Below are 24,088 nucleotides of genomic sequence, written 5' to 3'. Positions count from 1 at the left end.
GAGAGAGAGAGAGAGAGAGAGAGAGAGAGAGAGAGAGAGAGAGAGAGAGAGAGAGAGAGAGAGAGAGAGAGAGATAACAGGTGGACAGCATAAACGAGAGAGAAAGAATAGAAGGCTCAAATAAGCCTTGGCACAAGGGCTGTACAAACTACAGTATAATATTGGAAAGTGGTGTTGGAGGAAAAACCTTAATCAACTCTATGTAGGTCTACACTAACAACAAGTGTGCTGTTAAAATTGGCAAAGGACACACAACTTCCTTCCCCAAAGCCAGTGGTCAGACAGGGATGCAGCTTGAGTCCGACCCTCTTCAACATATATAACACCTGGCATCCCCCTAGCAGACACAGAATTCAAATTCCTACTGTTTGCAGACGACCTGATGCTGCTGTCACCAACCAAAGAAGGGCTGCAACAGCACCTTGATCTGCGGCACACATTTCCTCAGAAAGTAGAGGCATTGTTGTGTCTTCTTTAGGATGGCCTCTGGGTTGTGTGTCTATGTCAGGTGATTAGAGATCTGCATCCCTAGGTATTTGACATTCAGACGGAGGTTGTTGTCCAGACACCACCTCTTCCCCCAGAGTCATAGCCTACAGGGTGTGTCTTATGACTTTTACATGAGAAGAGGGTTAAATGCGTAGCACTACATAGACGATGTGGACATGCAAGTGATGTATACAGTATCATTCACACAATATATTATTAGGATGCTCTGTACATGTGTTACTGATCATGCTCTCTCCAAAAAATCCAAACGCACATAGATGGTTATTCGTCTATAGGCCTCATTTAATGTGCTGTGGTAGCCTAGGCCTACTTCTTTGCACCTATGGCAGTGAAGCTAGTAATGCATAGTATTTCTCTGGCAGCCATCCAGACAGGCTAACAGGGGTTTCTCCAAACCTGCAAATTAAATCACTATACTAAGGGCATATGAACACTTTTAATAAACCTTGGCATTACAGGTGTCACTGACAAGCAACACGGTGACACCTGTGACATGACATGAGCAGGTGAGCTTGGAAACCCAACGGGGCTTATATGTTAACATCACCCCCAAAAATGACAAAAATAAGATGTCACCATGAGAGATTTTCAAGGCTGTGCCTTTTTTTTTTTTACATGGGTACAGTCAGGTCACACATTTTGACAGCTGCAACGTTCTACCTCGTCAGGCCAATGGAGGTGGAAACACATTGTACACACATACTGCACAGTAGGAAACGGGGCAAAAAGCAAGAAATTCAAGTCATTGGCACTGAGACACACTCCAGTCCAGTTGGTGGCACTAATGTACCGTTGAAGTTGGTTGCAGCAGGCCGCTACCTTGCCCATAGACCTTGATCACACACAGCAGCACGGATTGATGCTGCGTTTATCAACAGTGATCGGATAGTTCACTGTAATAAACAGCTGTTCTGGTCATGGACACCGAAGCCACTAGTGTCAGAGGAAACACACATCTCAGAAATGCAGAAATCTAAAGCACTGACACCTGGACGTGCCCCTGTCTCCACGGATGCCCATATCGTTACTGTACTTTTCCCTAGCTCCCCCCCAAATCTCAGAACCCAGAAGGGATGGATCGGAAGTAGTTGTTATGGAAAGAGGAACATTAAAAAGAAAACCACCAAGCACTTCGTCTGGCGCTGGGGATAGGGAGGGAAGGGAGGACAACGTGGAAATGGCCCAGACCGAGAAGCAAAATAACTGTGTGCTTTTCCTGACACTGATCACCTTGCTGGTTGCCGTTTGCGTAGCGCCCCTGTCAGCAGACTTCTCTTGTAAGTAACGTTAGTACTAGAGGAAAACACTAGACTGGTAGCTAGCATAGTGCTAGTGTAGCTCACGACACTGACACCCGTTTGCTCGGTATTAGGTAATTAGTTATGAACTGAACAAAAGACTCAAAACATTCTCCCTCAGTTATCAGTCACAGTAAAGCCACACACGTGAGTCGTAGTTCATATGGATTCATTTCATAGCGTTAGCTGTTATGCTAGCTAGCTGGGCTAGTGCTAGCTACGTTCACTCTCACTGCTTAGAAATGTCATGAACACGCTTTTTAGTGGGTCAAACATCATGTGACAAACTTTAACTCTGAGTAGCCGCCGGAGCCGTTTAAATTTCCCTCCAAACAGGGTGTTTTCTCGGCGGATCGGGTTTATGAAGCATGTGACATCTGTGTGATAGGGTTTATGTGCATCTGTGTGATAGTCAGATAGTCATCTGTGTGATAGTCAACGCGAACGCCAGCATCTCCCGGTCAGCTCTGCAGATAGCTAGACTAGTGCTATAACGTTAGTAGCTACAGTAAAGCCTATGGCTAGCTTGCCGTTTTGAGGGAAGGTCGGCCAGCTGACTGGTTTTGGTTGCTTGTCAGCTTTTCCTATCGCTAGCTTTATCACACACACCCTCATACTTAAATCACGGGAAAGCACGGGCTAACGTTACTGTTAGCTGGGTGAATTAGCTAGGTTATACCGGTTGCCTCCAGGTGGGTCTGTATTTCTATGAAATATAGCTAAAGCAATAGAACATGTTTGTCAGCTAGCTGAATATGTGTAATGTTATTGCAAACGACGACGAGAATCGTTCTTAATCTAAGTCTTGTTTTTGTTCGGAAGACTGTGAGCTCTGTTCTTGGGCTTTTGTAGCTAACTAGATCAGATTGTGTGTGTTTTAAGCACCACATCAGGCCTTTGTCGTCTGTTCTGTCTGTGTCAACGTGCGTCTGTCAATCAGCCCAGCCCCATCACCACCATCAGAAGTCCACAGCGCTGAAGATGGACGAGGCGGCTCTGACCATCAACAACGAGCTGGGAAGTGAGATGGCGGTCTCCTGGCTCTCGGACCACTGCGACCAGGTGATACTCCCACCTACATCAGTGTTTGGAATAGTGCTAGATGCTGCTACTGCTCATAGACATTCACCATCTTAAAACATTATATGAACAGTAGTTATACTTTCTATACTAATATTAAGTGTAACTATAGTTCTACTAATTAATTAATATACTTTCATTGTCAGTCTTGATGAAGTTGTTTATATTTTCTCCTGTGTTGCTGTTGTTTATGATGACGTTGTCGTTGTCTCCTGTGCGTTCCAGTGTTTGTCCCAGCCCTTGGGCGTGGTGCCGGCAGGGCCTGGTCCCGGCATGCCCAGCTCGGTGGAGTTCACCGTGGGCACGCAGCACTCTATCACCCTGCAGCTCAACAGCACCCTGGTCAACATGGAGCTCTGCAGGTGGGTCACACACACATGCACACGCACGCACACACACACACACACACGTATGTTTGTTCGTTAATCAACCTCTCCCCAGGGTTCATTTCCACTTCGGGGAGCACGGGAACTACTCTCTGTGGGCGAAGAACCTCAATGACTCTTCGGTGGTCAACTGCTCCATCGTGACAGACATAGAACCTGTCAACAGCTACATGCGTGAGTCCAATACACACACACACACACACACACACACACACACACACACACACACACACACACACACACACACAATGGTCTGTCTATAGGAAGGACTTTATAGGCCATATAGGCCTAGAAAAGGCCTAGTTCCATTCAGGGAGCCGATTCTGTCCTTCTGCAGTGAGATTGTGCAACCATGTGGAGGGTGTGCAACCATGTGGAGGGGTCATTCGTATAAGTTGAGACAGAGGACAAACAAACACACACACATACACACACACCCTCTCTTTCGCAAACAAAGACACACACACATGTACACACAGTGTCTCTCGTTGGTGAATGCCAGGTGTATGTTAGTTAATGTGTGTGTTGTGTATTTCCCCTCCCCCTGCCAGCCATCTTGATAGCGTTCCTCTTCTTCACTGGACTGACCATAATATCTGCCATCGGAGGCACCATCATGGGGTAAAGCTGTCTCTCTATGGATGTCAATAAAATTATATACATTTATTTACTGTAAGAAGTGCTCAATATGATCACTGGTATTGTGTAAGATGAATCATACTGTGTGTGTGTGTGTGTGTGTGTGTGTGTTTGTTTGTCTGTGTGTTGATAATGCATATTCCCATAGCTCCCTCCGCATGTCACAAGGGCCATGATGAATTCGTCTTGTGTTTGAAATGTAATCTTTAATCGTTGGTCGGCCTTCTCCTGATCAATTGGTTATGTCTTGTCCAGGCTGGATGTGGTGAAGAATCTCATGTTCCGATTGGGCAGCTCCATGGAAACAGAGAGGCTCATCAACTCAGTATGTAGAATAAACACAGGCTGTTTCCTGGGACGACAGTATATTTGGTTTATAAATGTTTATTTCACCACACAACCTGCTTTTCTCCCCCGTCAACATTTCTCTTCTCCATCTTTCTGTCACTCCCCATATCCCCCCTTTATCATCCCTCTTTCCTTCATACCCTCCCCATATCCCTCCTCCTCTCATCTCTCTCTCTGTCCCCCTCTTTCATCTCTCCTCTGTCTCTCTCCATCTCTCTCATCTCCCCCTTCCTCCCTCTCTCTCTCTCTCTCTCTCTCTCTCCCCCTCCCCCCCCCCTCTCTTCCTGCCCCCCCACAGGAGTTGGGTTCCCCAGGCAGGACGGTGGAGACGGCCACAGACACCATCCTGCCCACCCAGCCCGCCCCCAGCAAGAGGCTACGATCCCTGGACACCTTCAGAGGGTACGCCCACCCCCCACCCCACACCGACCCCTCCACCACGACGAATCTCTCATCCTCTCATCTTCTCCATCCCTCCGTCCTCCTGAAAACGTTAGTGTGGATTCTTTGTGTCCCCCCCCCCCCCCCCCTCAGGTTGTCCTTGGTGATCATGGTGTTTGTGAACTACGGCGGTGGCCGGTACTGGTTCTTCAGACACGAGAGCTGGAACGGTGGGTCCCCTTCTAATCTCGCTCTCTGTCTTCCTAAGACTCCGCCCCCTGCCCTCCCCCCTTCTAATCTCGCTCTCTCTTCCTAAGACTCCGCTCCCTGCCCCCCCCCTTCTAATCTCGCTCTCTCTCTTCCTAAGACTCCGCCCCCTGCCCCCCCCCCCCCAATGCTACATCCGCAGCAGCGACAGCACCAGTCAAAAGTAGCTAAGGACACACCTTTCGACGTAGATGTCCAAAGGCGTCTCGGCGTAACACTTCCGTGTCTCTCTCTCTCTCTCTCTCTCTCCTCACAGGGCTGACGGTCGCCGACCTGGTGTTCCCATGGTAATACGTCCTTCGGCTCATCGCGCTCGGCCGGTTTCTAACGAGCTTCGCCGTTGCTGAACTAAACTAAAGATGTAACTCTCTCTCTCTCACACACACTCTCTCAGGTTTGTATTCATCATGGGGACGTCCGTGGCGCTGTCCGTCCACTCGCTGCTGCGCGGGGGCGCGTCCCGCTGCTCGCTGCTGCGGAAGGTGGCGTGGCGGAGCCTGCAGCTCTTCCTCATCGGCCTCTTCGTCATCAACCCCAACTACTGCCAGGGTCCCCGTAAGCAGCAAGCTCACGCACGCACACACACACACACACATAGAATGTATGCCATAGCGATCAACACGAATGAGTACACCTGCTCTAAGCCGTGTGTGTGTGTGTGTGCGCGTGTGTGTGTGCGCGCGTGTGTGTGCGCGCGTGTGTGTGTGCGCGTGTGTGTGCGCGTGTGTGTGTGTGCGCGTGTGTGTGTGAGCGTGTGCGCGTGTGTGCGTGTGCGCGTGTGCGTGCAGTGTCATGGAACACCCTGCGTATCCCCGGTGTGTTGCAGCGTCTGGCCTTCTCCTTCCTGGTGGTGGCCTGCCTGGACCTGTGTGTGGCCCGCACCCGCCTGGACAACCTCCCCATGGTCTGAGCACACACACACACTCATACGCATACACACACCCATACTCACACACACACACATACTCACAAACACACACACGCATACACACACACACTCATACACACACACACTCACACACACACACACACACACACACACACACACACGCATACACACACACTCATACACACACACTCATACACACACACACACACATACACACACACACACACACACACACACACATACTCACACGCATACACACACTCATACACACACACACACTCATACGCATACACACACACACACACACACACACACACACACAGAACCATCCACAAACATTGAATTGTCTTCATTTTGTATTGCAAGAGTGATCCCAAGAGCAGTTGCTGCTGATTGGACATGATTATGATATAAATTAAGTTTGATTTTGATTTGATTATGACGGTGGGGTGGGCCTTTATTTTCCCAGGATGCTTGGTGGTATCCCGCTCGAGAGTTCCTGCTCTACTGGCCAGCCTGGCTGGTTGTGGTCGCCTTGGAAACGATCTGGCTGTGCCTCACCTTCCTGCTCCCCGTGCCTGACTGTCCAAAGTGAGTGAGTGAAGTGAGTGAGTGAAGTGAGTGAGTGAGTGAGTGAGTGAGTGAGTGAGTGAGTGAGTGAGTGAGTGAGTGAGTGGCTGTCAAATAAATACTCAGTTTGACTAGTCGTCCACTTTGGGGGAAAATTGAGCAGTCGATCTTAAAAATGTAGATTGGATTAGTAGGCTACCACAAAGCAACGTGCGTCACACAGCCTACAGAGTCCCGTCCATCTTCTAATCATGCCAAAACACGCTAGCCACGTTAGTATTCATTCTTTTCAACATGGCCAAAAACAGCCAAACAACTGTATCTACAGTATTTATCTAGGTGGCGAGGAAATACCTTACCGTAAGATTTGAGCGTGTCTAAGAATATTTCTCTTGTTTTCAGTTGGTTATAGGCCTAAGAAAAACAAATGTCACCCATGTTGGCTGACATGTCAACAAGTGCCATCTTGTGGTTGAAACTGGTACTGGTCAGTTCCATTGTATGCGTCATTTTCTATATTCTATAATATATTCGATTTTCTGCTATAATATATTTGATTGTCTGCTAAGTGATGTAATGTACGGCAGTCAGTGAGTGTCCAAAGCTTTCACATCTATTATTGTTTGTGTTCAAGATTTAGTTGAATTATGTGAACACAAATAAAGTCATTCAAATGTGTTAGTCTTGTCTGTTTTGTGTGTGCGTGCGTGCGTTCGACGTTGTATCTCCACAGATTGACATCTGACCTCCTCTCTCTCTCTCTCTCTCTCTGCAGTGGCTACCTGGGTCCAGGTGGGATCGGGGATGCGGGCCTCTACCCCAACTGCACTGGCGGGGCAGCTGGGTATCTGGACCGCTGGCTACTGGGAGACGCTCACATCTACCAGACCCCCTCCTCTCGGGTGAGTGACCGCCAGCACAGCCTGACCGCAGACTGACCGCAGACTGGCCGCAGACTGGCCGCAGACTGACCGCAGACTGACCGCAGACTGGCCGCACTTGTGTTGTGGCATTTCAGGTCGTTTCATACATAGGTCATAGGTCAATGTGTTTAATACAAGGTATGGTGGTGTGTGTGTGTGTGTGTGTGTTCATGTCACAGGTGATTTACCTCTCTCACATGCCCTATGACCCGGAGGGAGTCCTGGGCAGCATCAACTCTGTCCTCATGGCTTTCCTTGGCCTGCAGGTCAGTAGTCTCTCTCTCTTGCTCTCTCTTTCTCCTCTTAGTCTTTCTGTGTGTGTGTGTGTGTGTGTGTGTGTGTGTGTGTGTGTGTGTGTGTGTGTGTGTGTGTGTGTGTGTGTGTGTGTGTGTGTGTGTGTGTGTGTGTGTGTGTGTAATATTGGACGTGTCGCAAACCATTTCTTCTAGCCACGTTATGAATTCCTCAAATTTGATTACCCTCTGAAATGTATAACGTCTCTGTCTCTGTGTCTGTGTGTGTCTGTGTCTGTGTGTGTGATCTCTCCAGGCAGGAAAGATACTGTTACACTACAAGGACCTCCACTCAAGCATAATCTCCAGGTTCCTCGTGTGGGGTCTATTATTGGTAAGTTAATGAAGTCATTTGCTGGCTCTCAGCAGCCCGCAACTGCAACCAATCCACAAACTACGTTACATCAAATCAAATCATGATCTCTCCGGTGGCTCAGTTTCTTGCAGTGCTGTAAGTTCGATTCCCACGTAGGCCTGCTGAATGTGTGCTGTTCTCCACACAGGGAATCATATCAGCAGTGCTGACCAAGTGTTCTCGAGATCAAGGCTTCATCCCCGTCAACAAGAACCTGTGGTGAGACCTCACCTCTTCTCCTGTGCCCTACTTTCTTCTTACTATTATTATTTTTATTTTTATTTTTAATTTAGGCGAATACAAGTGCCGCCTCAGAAGCACTGTTTTACGTGTGTGTGCACTGTTTTACGTGTGTGTGTGTGTGTGTGTGTGTGTGTGTGTCCATTCGTTGTCAGGTCCCTGTCCTACGTGACCACGCTGGGCTGTTTTGCCTACGTGGTCCTGGTCCCGGTGTACTACGCTGTGGACGTGAAGCGCTGGTGGTCCGGAGCTCCCTTCTACTACCCTGGTCAGACCCGCCTCCCTATCGATTCATCTGACACACAAACCAGCTGGCAACATCAATATAGTCATTCGTAGTACTAACAATCGCCGTTTTCATTTGTTTGGCGCCTCTCGACGCAAAAAAAATCAAATGAAATCGACAGAAAAAGCAAAACCGTGAAAGAAGCCGCTAACGGTTCTTCTGTTTGACCTTTGACCCTCCGCCCTGTGTCGCCAGGTATGAACTCCATCCTGGTGTACGTGGGCCACGAGGTCTTCGAGGACTACTTCCCCTTCCGCTGGAGGATGGCCAACAGCCAGTCGCACGCCGAGCACCTCACCCAGAACCTGCTGGCCACTTCCTGCTGGGTGTTCATCTCCTTCCTGCTCTACAAGAAGAAGATCTTCTGGAAGATCTAGAACCTTCTGCCCCCCCACCCCACCCCACCCCGCCCCTCCCGAAAAGCTGTACTGTAGCTATTCGATGACGCAGCTGGACGGTACTTATACTAGGGGAGTGGGGTCACTACTCGACGACTACTCTACTCTAGCATCCTGGTTACACCTATATACCCCGGGGAGCACATCAGGGCTGGTCTCATAACTGTGGGTTAACTAAATTAAGTTTAACCCTGGGTCCGAACCCTGCACCCACCCCCCACCCCCACCCCCCTGTAGAGCACGTCACTCAGGAAGAACTGATCCGGGTTCTATGTCAGGGCTGGAGGGAACTCGTGTTGGGTTTCCATCCAGGTCTGGAACTGTAAACTGTACAGACTGTGGTCTAAACGGTGTCGTTCCACAGGCCTCTACGGTCTCAGGTACCAAGGAAGAGAATCGAATAATGTTGGACTCGCACTGTTGATCAGCTTGATTTGGGGGTTATGGTGTGTGAATGTGAGCCTGTCACTTGTGAGCGATTTCAGACACACAAACAAAACAACCTTAGCCGTGCGTAGCTTTTGTCCCATACGTGTACAGGTGTGTGAAGCACTAGCATGTCGTTCACATTCACATGACATGTCCGGGAAGGAAACCTCCAACTTACTTAACGATCAGACTTTAAGTCAACTTAAAGCCATGTGCCATAAGTAACACTAGAGAGAATACTAAGACTTTAATACTGTAATTATGTACTGTGTGACATTTGGAGGGTCTCAGAGAATGACATTTCCTCTCTCCACTCTCCTCGTCCTCACTGTAAAGTTGTTGCTCTCACTGTTTGCCAATGAATCCGAATGTAAATCTCAAAACAAATAAACAAATCAAAATTCATCAATTTCCCCATGGGGATAAGTAAAGTATCTATCCATCTACAGTATCTGTGTAAACATGTATGCAGATAAATGTTTTTTTTGTTTGTTTTTATTTTAGAATATGAACAATAAACTTGCATCGGTGGTATTAATACAGCCAACAAAATTAAGTTCAATGATTGTTAATGTTGTACATTTGTGATGCATTTCCATTCACCAGGCTTTTATATATTCAAATTTTGGATGTGATACAATAAGCATAAACTTTTATTTTAATAAAACATACACACTGATTTATGTTGTGCTTCATTGTGTATTTGGGTGATCATACTCAATGCTTAGGTTATATCGTGACCAGGCCTCTGTAAAATACATAGATTATTTAAACAGAGCTATCACTTTTGGAAGCTGTTCTTTTTTTTACCCAGCTTTGTACTTTTTAATTAAAATCAATAATTGTCATCATTGCCAGCACATGCAGAAATCTGAGAGAGTTGCAACCTAGATTTGTAATATTCTAGGCCTAGGTTAACAGACTGTGGGACACCAGCCTCTCAACGTGGTGTAGTTTATTGCTCCATAAAGGCGTGGGAATCGAGTTACAGTTCGGCACCTTGTGGAAAAAAAACCTAGCAGGTTACGAGGGTATCACTTAATCTCGCGAGGGTTTGGGTCCCACTCCATTCTTGTCTATTGTGAGAGTTTTTCTATCCTCGCGCGATCTCGGAACTTTCCCACGCCTGTTGTTGTGGCGTCTGCCCTCCGTCCGTCGCTCCCCCTCTCTTCTCACCCCTGCAGCACCGTCACACCTCCCCCTCTTTTTCTCGGCTCTTTCCCTGCAGTCTGGTTCTGTTGTCCCGTTGACTTTGGTGGGGGGTTGGGGGTGGGATCTCGCGATTGTTGGACTTTTTTGGAGAGTAAGTGGAAGATGGCGCCCGTTGTGACGGGGTAAGTGTTGAAATTCAGAGCAAAATGAAGGAAGAAGAGTTAAAAAGTTCAGTTTGATAGTTTGTGTAGATCGTTGAGACTTTGTTGTAGTCATCCAGTAATGTTTTTCCGACTTGGTGTTGTTCCGCGCTTTCTCCAAATTGGCCCCACACTTGCTACTTTTGTATCAATGTTGGGCCACTAGATCGCCTACGACTTGCCACCCTTCATAATAATTTTCCTTCAGCTTACCTAACACAGTCATCTTATTTGACTTCGTTCTGTAGCTGACTGCATCTCTAAATAATTATTTGTTATTCGCTTCGGCTTATATCCGATTGAGTGTAGGCTACTGTTTTGTAACAATGTAGGCTATCGTAAATATTATCACGCTTGTCCCTGGAAACAAGAAACAGTGCTGATTGACACGTACTTTTATTATGTGCCACTTCTGTTTCTTGCCACCTGCTGCAGCGACTAACCAATTGTCCTGCTTTAAGGGGAATACCTTTTCTATACCCAAGTGACAAAAGAATCAATTGACTAAAGGTCACATTGTTTGAGTAGAACAGGAGCTTTAATTTTTTTTTTTTTTTTTTTTAAACATAGTTCACAGTTGTTCATAGTTGAACTCAATACCGTGACTTTGTTTACTTCCTCTCCAGGAAGTTCGGGGAGAGACCTCAACCACAACGTCTGACAAGGTAACACTGAAACACCACTTTCACACCCAATACCCAGAGCCAATAGTTCCACTTTTCTTGGTGCGTTTTCTTTTAATTGAATGGAGACACTATGCAAATATACTGTCACGAGCTGTGACCAGCATTGTAGTTCAACATGTACATTTCGTTTGAATACATCTTTTGTGGTTTTCCCAACAGGGAGGCCATGCGGAACTACTTGAAGGAGAGAGGCGACCAAACAGTGCTCATACTACACGCAAAAGTTGCACAGAAGTCTTACGGCAATGAGAAAAGGTGTGTGTGTGTGTGAGTGGGTTCCCCCGGGTACATTTGTAGACATGCAAAACAGTGGGCGTGGAAAAGAGTGCGCGCGTTTGTGTGTATTTGTGGGGGGGGAGGGGGGGGGGGCGCGCAATAACGCGCGTTTTCACACCTGCTTATTCCCCCCCCTCCCCTCCCCTCCCCCCGCGCAGGTTCTTCTGCCCGCCCCCCTGCGTGTACCTGATGGGCTGCGGCTGGAAGAAGAAGCGGGAGGACATGGAGAGGGAGGGCTGCACCGAGCAGGAGGCCCAGCCCTGCGCTTTCATCGGCATCGGCAACAGCGAGCAGGAGATGCAGCAGCTCAACCTGGAGGGGAAGGTAGACAAGCTCACGCACACATTTCAACCCTTTATTTATGTCCGCGTAGAGAAAATAACACACAGGGGGACAGAAATGCTAAAGGCGCAGTCGGTATACAATCGCAGTTCATGGACCATCAGCCTAACTTTCTTCTTCACACATCTTTCAAGGGTGCAAGTAGCAGCGTCTCTGACATATATGGCATCTGCCTGTGAGGGGAGAGACAGAGCAGTACTCAGCTGGGCGTTCAGCCTCTTTTTGGGGCATCCCCAGTTGTTGGACCCCTCTTACGACCAGCCTATGTGTTTGTCCAAATATGAACACAAGTAGTCTGCATCTGTACCCCAGATCTGGGATGGTATTCAGGAGAGGTTGGTACTTAACAACCTTGGTCATGAAGGCTTCCGCTAGGCTAGGGTCAAATGTGCAGGCTACCTCCAGAACAAACACCTCTCTGGATACTTCACAGACAACAACTACATCTGGTGTATTAGCAGACAGATGTGTAATAGTGGTACTGCAGATATGGAACATGGTGGGATTGACACAGGAATGTTTGTACATTCTCACAGAGGTGAGAAAAATTAGATCTGTCCTGTACTATCAAGTCTACTATCCTGTCATGACGTGCTATGTACATTCCTTTGTGAGCATAACAGCCATTCAAGAGGTGGAACATTGACTCTGTGACCTGTTGAGTGGTGTGATGCAAACAACGAGGAGCTTGAGTAGTTAAGCAGTTGGTTGAGGGAAGGACTTGTAGTCTAGCTTTTACTGTGAATGGGACAATGTCCTCATTGAGCGCGGTGTTCCTGACGATTGAGTGAGAGACAGAGTGATCAGCAGAGGAAAGACATGCAAGTTTTCTCTGAAGTTTTAGTCCAGTCCAGTGTTGTTGCTGTCAATGTTGTTGTAGATCCATGAGCGCATACAGGTGTTAGCAGGTGACTGTGGCCAGCATATGAGGCTGTTGACATGAATGTGGGGGGTCAGTTATAATGTCCTCTGAGACCCTCACAGTCCCAGGGTCAGACCGCGCCCACTCCAGGGACGCTTCTGTTCGGACGCAGAGATCATTCAGATCTGGCCAATCTGACCAGACCCCAAAACCAGCAGAGCGGGTGTCTGACCAGACCCCAAAACCAGTCCCAAATCTCTCTCTCTCTCTCTCTCTCTCTCTCTCTCTCTCTCTCTCTCTCTCTCTCTGGTTTCCACTACAGTCTCAACGCGACTATACATGCACATGGAACTGCTCAAATACGCCCTCGCTCAATCTCTCTCCCTCCCTCCCTCCCTCCCTCTCTCTTTCTCTCTCTCTCTCTCTCTCTCTCACACTCTCTCTCTCTCTCTCTCTCTCTCTCTCACACTCACACACACAAACACATGCACAAAGCTCTAACTGCCTTGTTTAACCTCTGCTTAACTGAAACCACACTGACTCATACCTAAGCTCATGCAACTGTTGATATCTCCATGTGCTCTCTCTCTCTCTCTTTCTCTCTCCATCTCTCTCTCTCGTCTCTCTCTCTCTCGTCTTCCTTCACTGTCAAATACCCTGCGCAACTGCCGTGCTGAAGCCAGAGTCTAACCTCGAGTCTCCCCCCGTCGTTTCCCATCAGAACTTCTGCACGGCCAAGACCCTGTACATCAGCGACTCGGACAAGAGGAAGCACTTCATGCTGTCGGTCCGGATGCTCTACGGCAACAGCACCAACATCGGCATGTTCCTGAGTAAGAGGATCAAGGTGATCTCCAAACCCTCCAAGAAGAAGCAGTCCCTGAAGAACGCCGACCGTGAGTGGGAACACCAGTGCACACACTTACACACACACACACACACACACACACACAGGCAAATTCATCTGAATACAGTACACACACACGTAGCCTACCTCGCAAGCACAGCTACGCACACACGCGCACACACACACACACACACACACACTGAAAGGTAACGCTGCAACATGCTTCTAGCATCTATTCTTCTTAACGTGGTAACGTGTAAAATGTACAGGCTGTCTACCTTCTCCGCCATTCATTAGCAGCATGGACTGTGGTTTTAGACGTGTGTGTGTGTGTGTGTGTGTGTGTGTGTGTCTGTGTGTCTGTGTGTCTGTGTGTCTGTGTGTCTGTGTGTGTGTGTGTGTGTGTGTGTGTGTGTGCGCGCGTGTGTGCGCGCGTGTGTGCGCGCGTGTGTGCGCGTGTGTCGGAGTGCATCAGTTCTGTGGTTTCCCCACCGGCTGCAGTTTCTACAAAGCAAATGAAGTGCAATGGTTTGGTTTCTCATTTTGACTAGAGAACTTCCTCTCACCATCTCTCTCTCATTCTGTCTCTCTCTCGTTCTGTCTCTCTCTCTCTCTCCTCGGCTGTAGTGTGCATAGCGTCGGGGACCAAGGTGGCGTTGTTTAACCGCTTGCGTTCTCAGACGGTCAGCACGCGCTACCTCCACGTGGAGGGGGGCAACTTCCACGCCAGCTCCCAGCAGTGGGGCGCCTTCTACATCCACCTCCGTGAGTCTGAGTCACCTCTCCTTTATCATCCCTCCCTCTTCTGCCTCTTCTGCTTCGTCTTCTGCTTCTGCTTATTCTTCTTCTTCGTCTTCTCCTTCTTCTTCTTCTGCTTCTTCTTCTTCTTCTCTCTGTGTTTTTAACCGTGAGGTCTGTTGCAATCGCCCGCCTTTTCCCCTCCGACCTCATCCCTCCTTCTCTTTTCATCCCTCTTTCTCTCTCTCTCTGTCTCCCTCTCTCTTTCCTTTCTCCTCTTGGGGTGGGGGCATTGCATTGCGATTCTCTCTTGAAAGATTGTCTCGATGCAGAAAACTCAATAATCGGAAATGTAAAGCTCAATTTTCTACATTATGAGATAATGTAATAATTCTGTAAGACCAGGGTATAATTGGATGATCCCTCCCCATCCAACATTAGTTAGCTAGCTATCTAGCATTCCAGCTAGCTAGCTTCCTGGCTGAAGTAGCTCACGACTTGTTCCTAATTTGAACTTATTTCTGATATTCCTCAAAAAGGCAAAACAAATTGCAAGAGTTATATAAATACCATATGGATTAAATGCATTGTAAACAAGCTAGTGAACTACATTGAGCAAGCAAACGTTTTAGGTAGCGCCTTCTTCACCTGTTGAAGGCGCAGTCGTCCTCTGTTGATGTTATGACGTCATTCAGAACATGCTGAGGTGTTCGTTCACTACAGGATGCTGCGGCAGGCACACTTGTGTTTCTTCTCTTGTTGGTTCTTTGCAGTGCTGGGAAATATGTCACCTTCCAGTTGACTGTCTTCCATTCGTTACTACTATCGTAGGCTGTTATAGAGATAATAGGGAGTACATTCATCTGTTTATTTTAAATATGGATCATTGCAAATATGCTTCATGTGTATATTTTAACAGTAGAAAGTAGAAAAAAAGTGAGAAAAATCATATATAGAAATCAAAAATGCTCAAGGTGCATCGATAATTGTTTTATAATCGCATCGTAGCCCTCAGAATCAAATCGTGAGGTGCGTAGAGATTCCCACCCTAACTCTCCTGTCTCTCTCTCTCTCTCCTTCCTCTCTGTTGTCCCCTACTCTGTTCTTCTCCTCTTTCATCCATCCATTTTTCTCCTTTTCAACGTTTTTTTGGTCTGTTTTCCCATTCTGCTTCATCGCCATGGTGATGGGTCTGTCAATGTCACCAAAGTAAACGCATCACCATGGTGATGGGGCTGTCAGTGTCACCATAGTAAACACATCGTCAATCATTGATTGAGTATTGATGAATGTGGCACCATAAAAAAAAAAAAAAAACATGAGATCCATGTAAACACATGCATTGTTCTCTCTCCCTCTCTCTGTCCCTCTCTCTCCTTCCCTCTCTCCCTCTCTTTCTCTCTCTCCCTCTCTCCCTCTCTTTCTCTCTGTCCCTCTCTCTCCCTGTCTTTCTCTCTCTCTCCCTCTCTCTCTTTCTCTCCCTCCCTCTCCCTATCTCCCTCCCTGTCACACTCTCTTTCTCTCTCTCTTCCTCCCTCTCTCTCTCTCTCTTTCCCTCCCTCCCTCCCTCCTTCCAGTGGATGATGAGGAGTCTGAGGGGGAGGAGTTTGCAGTGAGGGACGGCTACATCCACTATGGCCAGACAGTCAAACTGGTCTGCTCTGTTACTGGCATGGCCCTGCCCAGATTGGTAAGTAAGTGAGTGAGTGAGTGTGAGTGAGTGAGTGAGTGAGTGAGTGTGTGTGTGACTAGATTGGTAAGTGTGTGTGTGTTTGTGTGTGTGCACGCATGCGTGCGTGTGTGTGCATGGGTGTGTGTTTTATCAAAGTCGTCTTGGTGTGTGTGTGTGTGCGTGTGCGTGTGTGTGTGTGTCCAGGTGATCCGTAAGGTGGACAAGCAGACGGCTCTGATGGATGCAGACGACCCGGTGTCCCAGCTCCACAAGTGTGCCTTCTACCTGAAAGACACAGAGAGGATGTACCTCTGCCTCTCCCAGGAGAGGATCATCCAGTTCCAGGTACACACACACACACAATCAAACAAAAACCAAAAAACTCACACACATACAGCACTGTATCAGGTTCATTGTTTTCGCTCTTAGTCGACTTATCGTCTGATTTGCATGTGCCCCCCCCCCAGGCCACGCCCTGCCCCAAAGAGACCAATAAGGAGATGATTAACGACGGAGCTTCCTGGACCATCATCAGCACAGACAAGGCGGAGTACACCTTCTATGAAGGCATGGGACCCGTCCCCAACCCTGTCACTCCTGTCCCTGTGGTAGAAAGTCTGCAGGTAACGCACACGCACACGGCACGCATACACGCATGTGCACACACACACACACACACACTAATGCACGCGCACACACTTAACTGTTTCTGTTGTCTTCGCAGTTGAATGGAGGAGGAGACGTGGCCATGCTGGAGCTGACGGGACAGAACTTCTGCCCTGAACTCCGAGTCTGGTTTGGAGATGTGGAGGCTGACACCATGTACAGGTGTGTGTGTGTGTGTGTGTGTGTGCGTGTGTGCGTGTGTGCGTGCGTGCGTGCGTGCGTGCTCGTTCAGCTCTCCGTGGTTATGTGGGGAGAACGCTAGAAGAGTACATCTGTCCTAGATCTACTGAGAACATCCTGTGTGTGCGTGTGTGTGTGTGTGTGTGTGTGTGTACGTACGTACACGTCTCTCAAACTGTCTGTCTTTCTGTGAGTCTGGTGTTGGTGTCCACCTGCCCACGTCATCTGCCTGTGTGCATGCTCTGCACTCATTGGCAGTGGTTGGAGTGTGTGTGTGTATGTGTGTGTGTGTGTGTGTGTGTGTGCGTGCGTGTGTGTGTGCGTACACGTCTGTCTCAACATTCTCCCAAGGGTGGTGATTCCATGTGTGTGTTTGTTTGCTGAATCTATGTGGGTGTAAGCTGTGCGTGATGCTCTCTCTCCCTTGCCCTAACCCTCTCCCCTCCTCCTTCTCTCCTTCCTCATCTTCCTCCTCCTCTTACTCCTGCTCCTCCTCTTATTCCTCCTCTTTCTCCTCCTCTTCCTCATCTTCCTCCTCCTCTTGCTCCTCCTCCTCTTCTTCCTCTTTCTCCTCATCTTCCTCCTCCTCTTGCTCCTCCTCCTCTTCCTCATCTTCCTCCTTCTTTTACTCCTGCTCCTCCTCTTCTTCCTCTTCCTCCTCCTTCTCCTTCTCCTCCTCCTCCTCTTCTTCCTCCTCTTCCCCCTCTTCCTCCTCTTCCTCCTCCCCCTCTTCCTCCTCCTCTTCTTCTTCCTCCTCCTCTTCCTCTTCCTCCCCCTCCTCCTCCTCCTCCTCCTCCTGTCCCAGGTGTGGTGAGAGTGTTCTGTGCGTGGTCCCAGACATCTCAGCGTTCAGGGAGGGTTGGCGCTGGGTCCGTCAGCCCGTCCAGGTTCCCGTCACGCTGGTGCGCAACGACGGCGTCATCTACTCCACGGCGCTCACCTTCACCTACACGCCGGAGCCGGGGCCACGCCCCCACTGCAGCGCGGCGGGCGCCATCCTGCGCGCCGCCCACCACAGCAGCTCGTCGCCATCGCCCACGTCGTCGTCCTCGCCCTCGTCCTCCTCCTCGCTGGGCGGCGGGGGGGGTGGGGGCGGCGGCGGCGGGCTGGGGGACGGACAGGGCGGCTACGCCACCGGCGGCGGCATGTCGTCCGCCTCGGCGATGTCGGTGTCCTCGTAACGGGGCGGGGCGGGCGTTGCGTGCGTTTGGGCGCAGAGAGGCTCAAGGACCTGTGGGGGAACCGCGCACTTAACACTCAGTGACTCTTTTTTTTTTTTTTCTGAGAGCGATTTGAGTGTGTGGGGGGGGAGGGGGGGTGGGGGGCGGGGGTACCAGAGAAATCTCTTGTCGTCTTTTTGGGGGACCCCCGCTCGTGGCTGTTCCTGGACGCCCAGACTTTATCCTCGAGGGATTTCACTTCAGCGAGGATACGTCATCCACCTGACTGTCACAAAAAAGCCTGTTTCGTAAAAGAAACCTTTTTATCATTATTTTTTTATACTCCTGTCGTTTGACCACACACACACACACACCCACACACACACGCTGTCTATGGCGTAGATTTTAACAGGAGGGCTCCAAGGTGTATCGCCCGCGTGCAAGGGAAACCTGTTCGGGAGGGGACGGTGGGCGTTACCATAGTAACATAGTTTCTACGGACCAAGGAATATTATTATATTATTATTTTATTCTTATGATATTTTATAAGCTTTAGCTGAGGTACATTTTCATGTTTTTTTTTGTATTATAACTTTTTAGTAATTAAGTACACTTTTGTTACCAAATAGTTTTGATTTGTTTGTTTATCGCCTCCCTTTTTGAGAGTTTTGTCTCGAAGGAGGCCGGGTAAGATGGTAACGGGTGCATCTCTATAGTCTGAAGTGGCTTCCTCTTCTTGTCTCCCAGCCTCGTCCTGTCACACACATTATGCATGGGTTGGGATCGGTGAGAGCAAACTACGCTAGGCCTACACTACATTTTTCTCTCAGCCATCATGTCTTTTCGGATGAGGGCAGATGGAGGAGGAGACGATGTCAAAGGAAACCATAGTCGACTATTGAGACATGCCCCAAAATCTCCACCAGCTGTTATCTGCCTATAGCTGCCTTAGATCTTCCTGGCCAATTGCCTTTATCGATCAGCTTCTTACCTGAATTTTTTTTTTTTTTTTTTTTTAAAGATGTGTTTGTACATAATGTTTATGATGTCGTTTTCTACACTATCAGTGTATATGGGTGACCTTCAGACTTTAGGGCCTGTGATTTCTAATCAAATTGTTGTTGTTTTTTTTGTTGTTTTTTTACGTGAACGCCCAAACCCAAGCCCTCCTCCCCGTAGCCCCTCCCCCTCTAGCCACCTGTAAGGAGCTGAGGAAAACAGATTGGTGGAGGCGCACTCTGATAAATCCGGAAGAGTTGTGCCCTGTTGCTTGGCAACCAATCTCTTCATATCTGCTCAAGCGCTTAAAGTCGGGTGTAGGGGCCGAGGAGTGGGTTTGAGACTGGGCCGGAGTCTTTAACAAAGAGCTTTAAAACACCACGTTTGCCTTTAGCCTGCAATACTCCCCGTAGCCCTTCAACCTTTCGTCGAATGGCGTGTTAGCATTAGCAATATCTGTAATCACTCAAGTCACTAAACTGTAGCTGTGGTGCAGTTGAGCTCGCTAAGCTAACACTACTGTGCAGTGTAAGTAGCTGGGCTGAAGCTAAGAGACATGGATGTTGTTGAAGTAGCGCGGCTAAGCTAAATGGTGTTGTTTGAATCACGTTGCCTTAAAACCACTACCTATTCAGAGAGAGAAAGAGAGTGGTCTCTAGCCACTCTTCCCCCAAAGTAGCTTGCTGTCTACATGGTGTAGCTAGCTAAAGCTTTACTTAAAGTAAGTCCCAAGCAATGGCAGTACCCATTTCTGTGACGGGCAGCCACAGTCAACTCAAGCCAACACATGCTTTTTCTCATGCATCCAAAATCTATTGAAGGTCTGGATGGTGCTTAGAGCCTGAATTAGATGTGTCAGTCCTGGGCTGGGTCACAAATTAGCCCACACCACCCTGTAGCTTCCCAGCTGTTATCAACAGTCCGCCACTCCGCTTCATCAATATGGCCTTTGAACTTCACCAAAACAGCCCCTCTAGCCCAGCTGGTCATTCTCTCAAGAACTCTCACAGACATGGATGCCTCCTACTTAGGCACATACTGTCCGATCTAGTGAACTGCCTCAGCGAACAAAATCTTAGGTCAACTTGCTTCCAGATGGTGTTTTTGGGGCAGAGAGGGGATTGTTTTGTGTTTGTTCACAATTACAGTGCACAGCATACGTACAATGTTACAGTAGTCACTTTTTTTTTTCAACACATCGATTTCCAATCGATATGTCTGCTTCATGGTGTCTGGCCCTGGGATTCAAAATGGCGGTGTTGTTTTGACCTGTCCTGCCTATCACTGACGGGGACAGACGCTCTGTTGCTATGGGAACATGTCGCTCTTAACGTACTGTAAAGTAACAGAGTGTAAGCAGCTCTCTATTCAGGCAGTTGTTGTAACAAAAGTTGTCTCTCTGCTGGTATTCAACCTTGGTGTCTTGTTTTCGCTGTGGGCTAGAGTGTTTGAGGCCTAGTACAATTTCTGCCCCTTGTCCCTTCCCTGTGGCCTGCTGCCATAGTTTTAACCGATCTAAAAGGATGGGGATTGGTGCAGAGCATTCAGCCCACCTTGGGGTAAATTGATCTCAGCCCATAGCTTCCCCGCCTATCCAGTCCTCTCTTAACATGTTAACATTCAAGGAGAATAATCTAGAAAGGACAGGGGGCCACAGTTTGAAATGGAACTTGGCCTAAATGGCTGTGTTCCTGGTTCAGTTTTTTTATCACTCTCACCTTAACCGGTAAGCATTATAAGCTACACAACTAAAACTGACCGGGGATCTGTACCTATTGGAACAATATTCTATCCTCCCAGGTGCTGGTGCTGTCTCCTGCCCAAAGACGTTCCCTACCTTACATGTTACAATCACAACCACTACTAGCCTTGGTGTATAGTCTGTATGGGTGATGTTAAAATCTAGCCATTGCCTTAGTCTGTATGGGCTACGCTAAATGCTAGCTGTTGCCTTAACCTGTATAGGTGGTGCTAAATGCGACTGCATTCTATGCTAACCGCTATTCCCTTAGCCTGCATTAGGGGATGCCAACACTGACGTAGCGCTGTCTGCGGTCGTGTACTGGAAGCCAGAGCGGTCTCCTGTCCTGATGGTGGAGAGGTGCAGCATCTTGCAGGCTTTCAGTTTGGCACAGCACAATCATGACTGATTGAACATTCACTCTCTACCCCAACTCTCTCGCTCTGTCTCTCTCTTCCTCCCCCCTCTCTCTAGCGCTTTTTCTCTAACCCCCCTCCCCCCATCTCTATCATCTCTTAAAGCCTGCACCCTCTGTATCTTACCAGTACCAGGGTAGTTAATAAGAACTGACGTAATAACTATACTCTAACATGCCAAATTGAACGTTTCTTTAAATAAAAAAAAGAACTTTTATCACAATATTAAAGTGGGAGAGAGAATCCATTCATTTTCTGTAAGAACCTAATGACTGATGGTGCATCAGTGGAAATTGTGAGAGCATATTTCTCTTTTTCTCCTTTCTCTCCTCTTTTCCTGTCTTTCATGTTCTTTTGAGTGTCGTTGTAAAGGCGGATCTCACAGTGTTTGCAAAAGAAAAAGGTCAATAAATAAAACATCTGAACTTGTCTTCGTTTGGATTTGTTTTTGCTTCTACGTTTTGCTCGTCTTCGTGCGCACAGAATTATACTCCCCAGTGTGCGAGCTTAATTGGGCTACAAAACATTACTGCAAATATACACACAGATGACATTCAAACGCTTGAATCGTTCATGTTCACGAGCGCGCGCGCGCGCGCGCACACACACACACACTGCAGGCACTTTTGACAGACACCTGTCACCTGCGCATGCTCCTCAGAGTAGAGGTCATGCCTGCGCGGTATTTATAGACACCAAGGAGGGACGCGGGGGAGAAAGATGACACTGTGTGCGCCCCTCCCCTTGGTTTCTGTTCAAGAGAGTTCACTGAATCTAATCAGGCTGGAGAGCGTGGATGAGGGTTAGAGCGGGGAGGGTGCGCGCGTGCGGAATGCAGCCACATAAAACTCTGACCCACTGTATCACATAGCGGGACGTCGTTAGAGGAGATCTGTCAACAGGTGCACAAACACGGGTAAAGCCCATCCCGATACCGCTTAGATCCGTGGACATGCGTAAAAGTCGTGGAGACCCCCGTGCGTGCACTGTCATGCACGCGGATCCGAGCTGCGTGTGCAAGCCGAGGATGACAAGACACGCTTATCATGTTCTAAGGTGTTTCTGCAAGGTGTTCGGACAACTGTCATCCATGCCCTGAGTGTTGGTATGAGTGTGTGTGTGTGTGTGTGTGTGTGTGTGAGAGAGAGAGAGAGAGAGAGAGAGAGAGAGAGGGGGGGGGGGGGGGGGGGGGGGAGCGTGTGTCAGTTCCGCGCATAGGCGTCACGGATCGACGCTTAGCGGCGACGCACTCCGGACGGGAAGGAGAGAGGGACAGCAGGGACAGAAATTTGAAACAGTGCGCAGAGTTTACGTCTCTATGAGGATAAAAGAAGACACACACACACATATGGGATTCCAGCCGCGCTGTGGAACTGCAGAGGAGAACGTTTGTAAAAAAGAAGACGACCCCGTGCGCTTTTGAACTGGGATTGTGCCCAAATTAGGTTTCGGTGCCAGTTAAAACCCTGTAAATCTAAAACGGGACACTTTTGTTTTTGATGGATTCGTGTTGGAGTCAGCAGTGAATGTGGCCCTCTCTGTTCATAACCTACTTTTTATGACCAGCGAAGTTTGCAAAGCAAAGTTCTTTTGAGGAACATATTTCTGTCGCCAACCCTCTCTGGATTTTCGATGTAATATTCGTCTTTTATAATGGCCCCGGATTTTGCCACCAATCCGCTTTGTTTAGTGTTTCTCAACCGAATCATTAGCGTCACTTCTTAAGTGGTGCCGCTATTAGGCAACCGATCGCGTAACACTTTTGCGCACGGTGGTGTTGTCTCTAAACCGCCGTCGGCTTGTGCAGGCTACATCTGTTACGTGTATCTTCTGAGCCTGGCCCCGGGCCGGTAGCGACAGCTGACCCCTGCCATGGTGCCCTTCTCCCTGCCTCTGCTCCTGCTGCTCCGCTGGGTTCTTTTCGCGGCTGTGCAGGGCATGGGAAGCGGGTACAACGATGATCATCACGGACTCCACTTCCCCGGTGAGGGAGCAATGATCCAACCGACAGGTAACCTCCCCCCCCCCCCCCCCCCACCACCACCACCACCACCACCACCACCACCACCACCACCACCACACACACACACGCACACACGCACACACGCACACACGCACGCACACACACACACACACACACACAACCGGCATCGAATAATGCTGCCAATAACGGAGAAGCTCCACCTGGGGCCCCCTGCGGAAAGTTGGGCAGGGTCTCTTGGGGACGCGGGAAAACAGTCAATGTAACGGAACCGTGTGCATGATCAGCGGATATTTGACACCCGTCAACGGCTCATCATCACTGTTGAGAAACATGAAGGAAGTGTTTGTTGTTCGTCAACACCAAGGAGAAGGGAGGCCCTTAGCTCCGGTCCAGGGCATTCATCACCAACGCTCTGTCAGGGAACATATTTCTCCAAAGCCCTTTTCCACTCAGTCTGCTTTTCAGTATCTACAGATGATATATTTTCGTTACTCACCGAAGTAACACCTTATCATCTTGAATGAGACCCCTTTTGGTCTTAGCTTTGAACTTTGAGCTTAGAGTTGAACTCCTGGGGTTCAGTGTCCTCTTTGACAGTAGTGCTGACCCACCGGCCTTTGACCTGTGACCTCTGTGACCTCAGCTATGAGTCAGTGGCCTCAGCTATGAGTCAGTGGCCTCAGCTATGAGTCAGTGGCCTCAGCTATGAGTCAAGATGTAGCTCTAGTTTACACTGGTTGGGGACATACCTGAAGTAGGCTAATCACAATGTACACTAGAAATGGTTCTCAGAGAGCACAGACCTCTGCCCCTGAATGTATTTCGTGGCTCTATGCATGTCAAAATTGAATGGGTTGAATTGAATGGGTACAACC

The 24,088-nt window shown here is 48.6% G+C and overlaps 3 protein-coding genes across 3 annotated transcripts in view; all 3 read left to right on the top strand.

Moving 5' to 3' along the window:
• Positions 1-1,603: 1,603 nt before the first annotated feature.
• Positions 1,604-9,922, top strand: hgsnat (heparan-alpha-glucosaminide N-acetyltransferase; the record flags this gene model as incomplete). The annotated part of the gene is made up of 18 exons (XM_084454626.1): positions 1,604-1,787; positions 2,749-2,870; positions 3,114-3,250; positions 3,330-3,448; positions 3,826-3,895; positions 4,169-4,238; positions 4,560-4,663; positions 4,796-4,872; positions 5,166-5,196; positions 5,304-5,464; positions 5,698-5,813; positions 6,268-6,389; positions 7,144-7,270; positions 7,471-7,557; positions 7,841-7,918; positions 8,088-8,158; positions 8,335-8,447; positions 8,661-9,922. 18 exons carry the CDS (start codon positions 1,604-1,606, stop codon positions 8,840-8,842), a joined length of 1,971 nt encoding a protein of 656 aa, XP_084310752.1. The 3' UTR covers positions 8,843-9,922.
• A 684-nt stretch (positions 9,923-10,606) lies between these two features.
• Positions 10,607-18,094, top strand: rbpja (recombination signal binding protein for immunoglobulin kappa J region a; the record flags this gene model as incomplete). Its single annotated transcript, XM_084454482.1, has 11 exons — positions 10,607-10,626; positions 11,271-11,309; positions 11,490-11,585; positions 11,765-11,930; positions 13,532-13,706; positions 14,285-14,422; positions 15,973-16,085; positions 16,272-16,412; positions 16,535-16,690; positions 16,792-16,895; positions 17,719-18,094. The coding sequence occupies 11 exons, from the start codon at positions 10,607-10,609 to the stop codon at positions 18,092-18,094; spliced, it is 1,524 nt and encodes a 507-aa protein (XP_084310608.1).
• A 5,007-nt stretch (positions 18,095-23,101) lies between these two features.
• The window catches only part of stim2a (tromal interaction molecule 2a), a gene marked incomplete at both ends in the record, with an annotated part of 9,007 nt that continues 8,020 nt past the window's right edge, over positions 23,102-24,088 (top strand). Inside the window, one exon of the mRNA XM_084454481.1 lies at positions 23,102-23,213. Within this exon, the coding sequence (XP_084310607.1) occupies positions 23,102-23,213 (112 nt within the window). The remainder of the gene's footprint in view (positions 23,214-24,088) is intronic.

This window comes from Borostomias antarcticus (assembly GCF_949987555.1).
Source record: "Borostomias antarcticus genome assembly, chromosome: 20".
In the NCBI taxonomy this organism is placed as follows: domain Eukaryota; kingdom Metazoa; phylum Chordata; class Actinopteri; order Stomiiformes; family Stomiidae; genus Borostomias; species Borostomias antarcticus.
The sequence above is the reverse complement of the archived record's forward strand: the minus strand, read 5'-3'. Positions and strand labels throughout refer to the sequence as shown.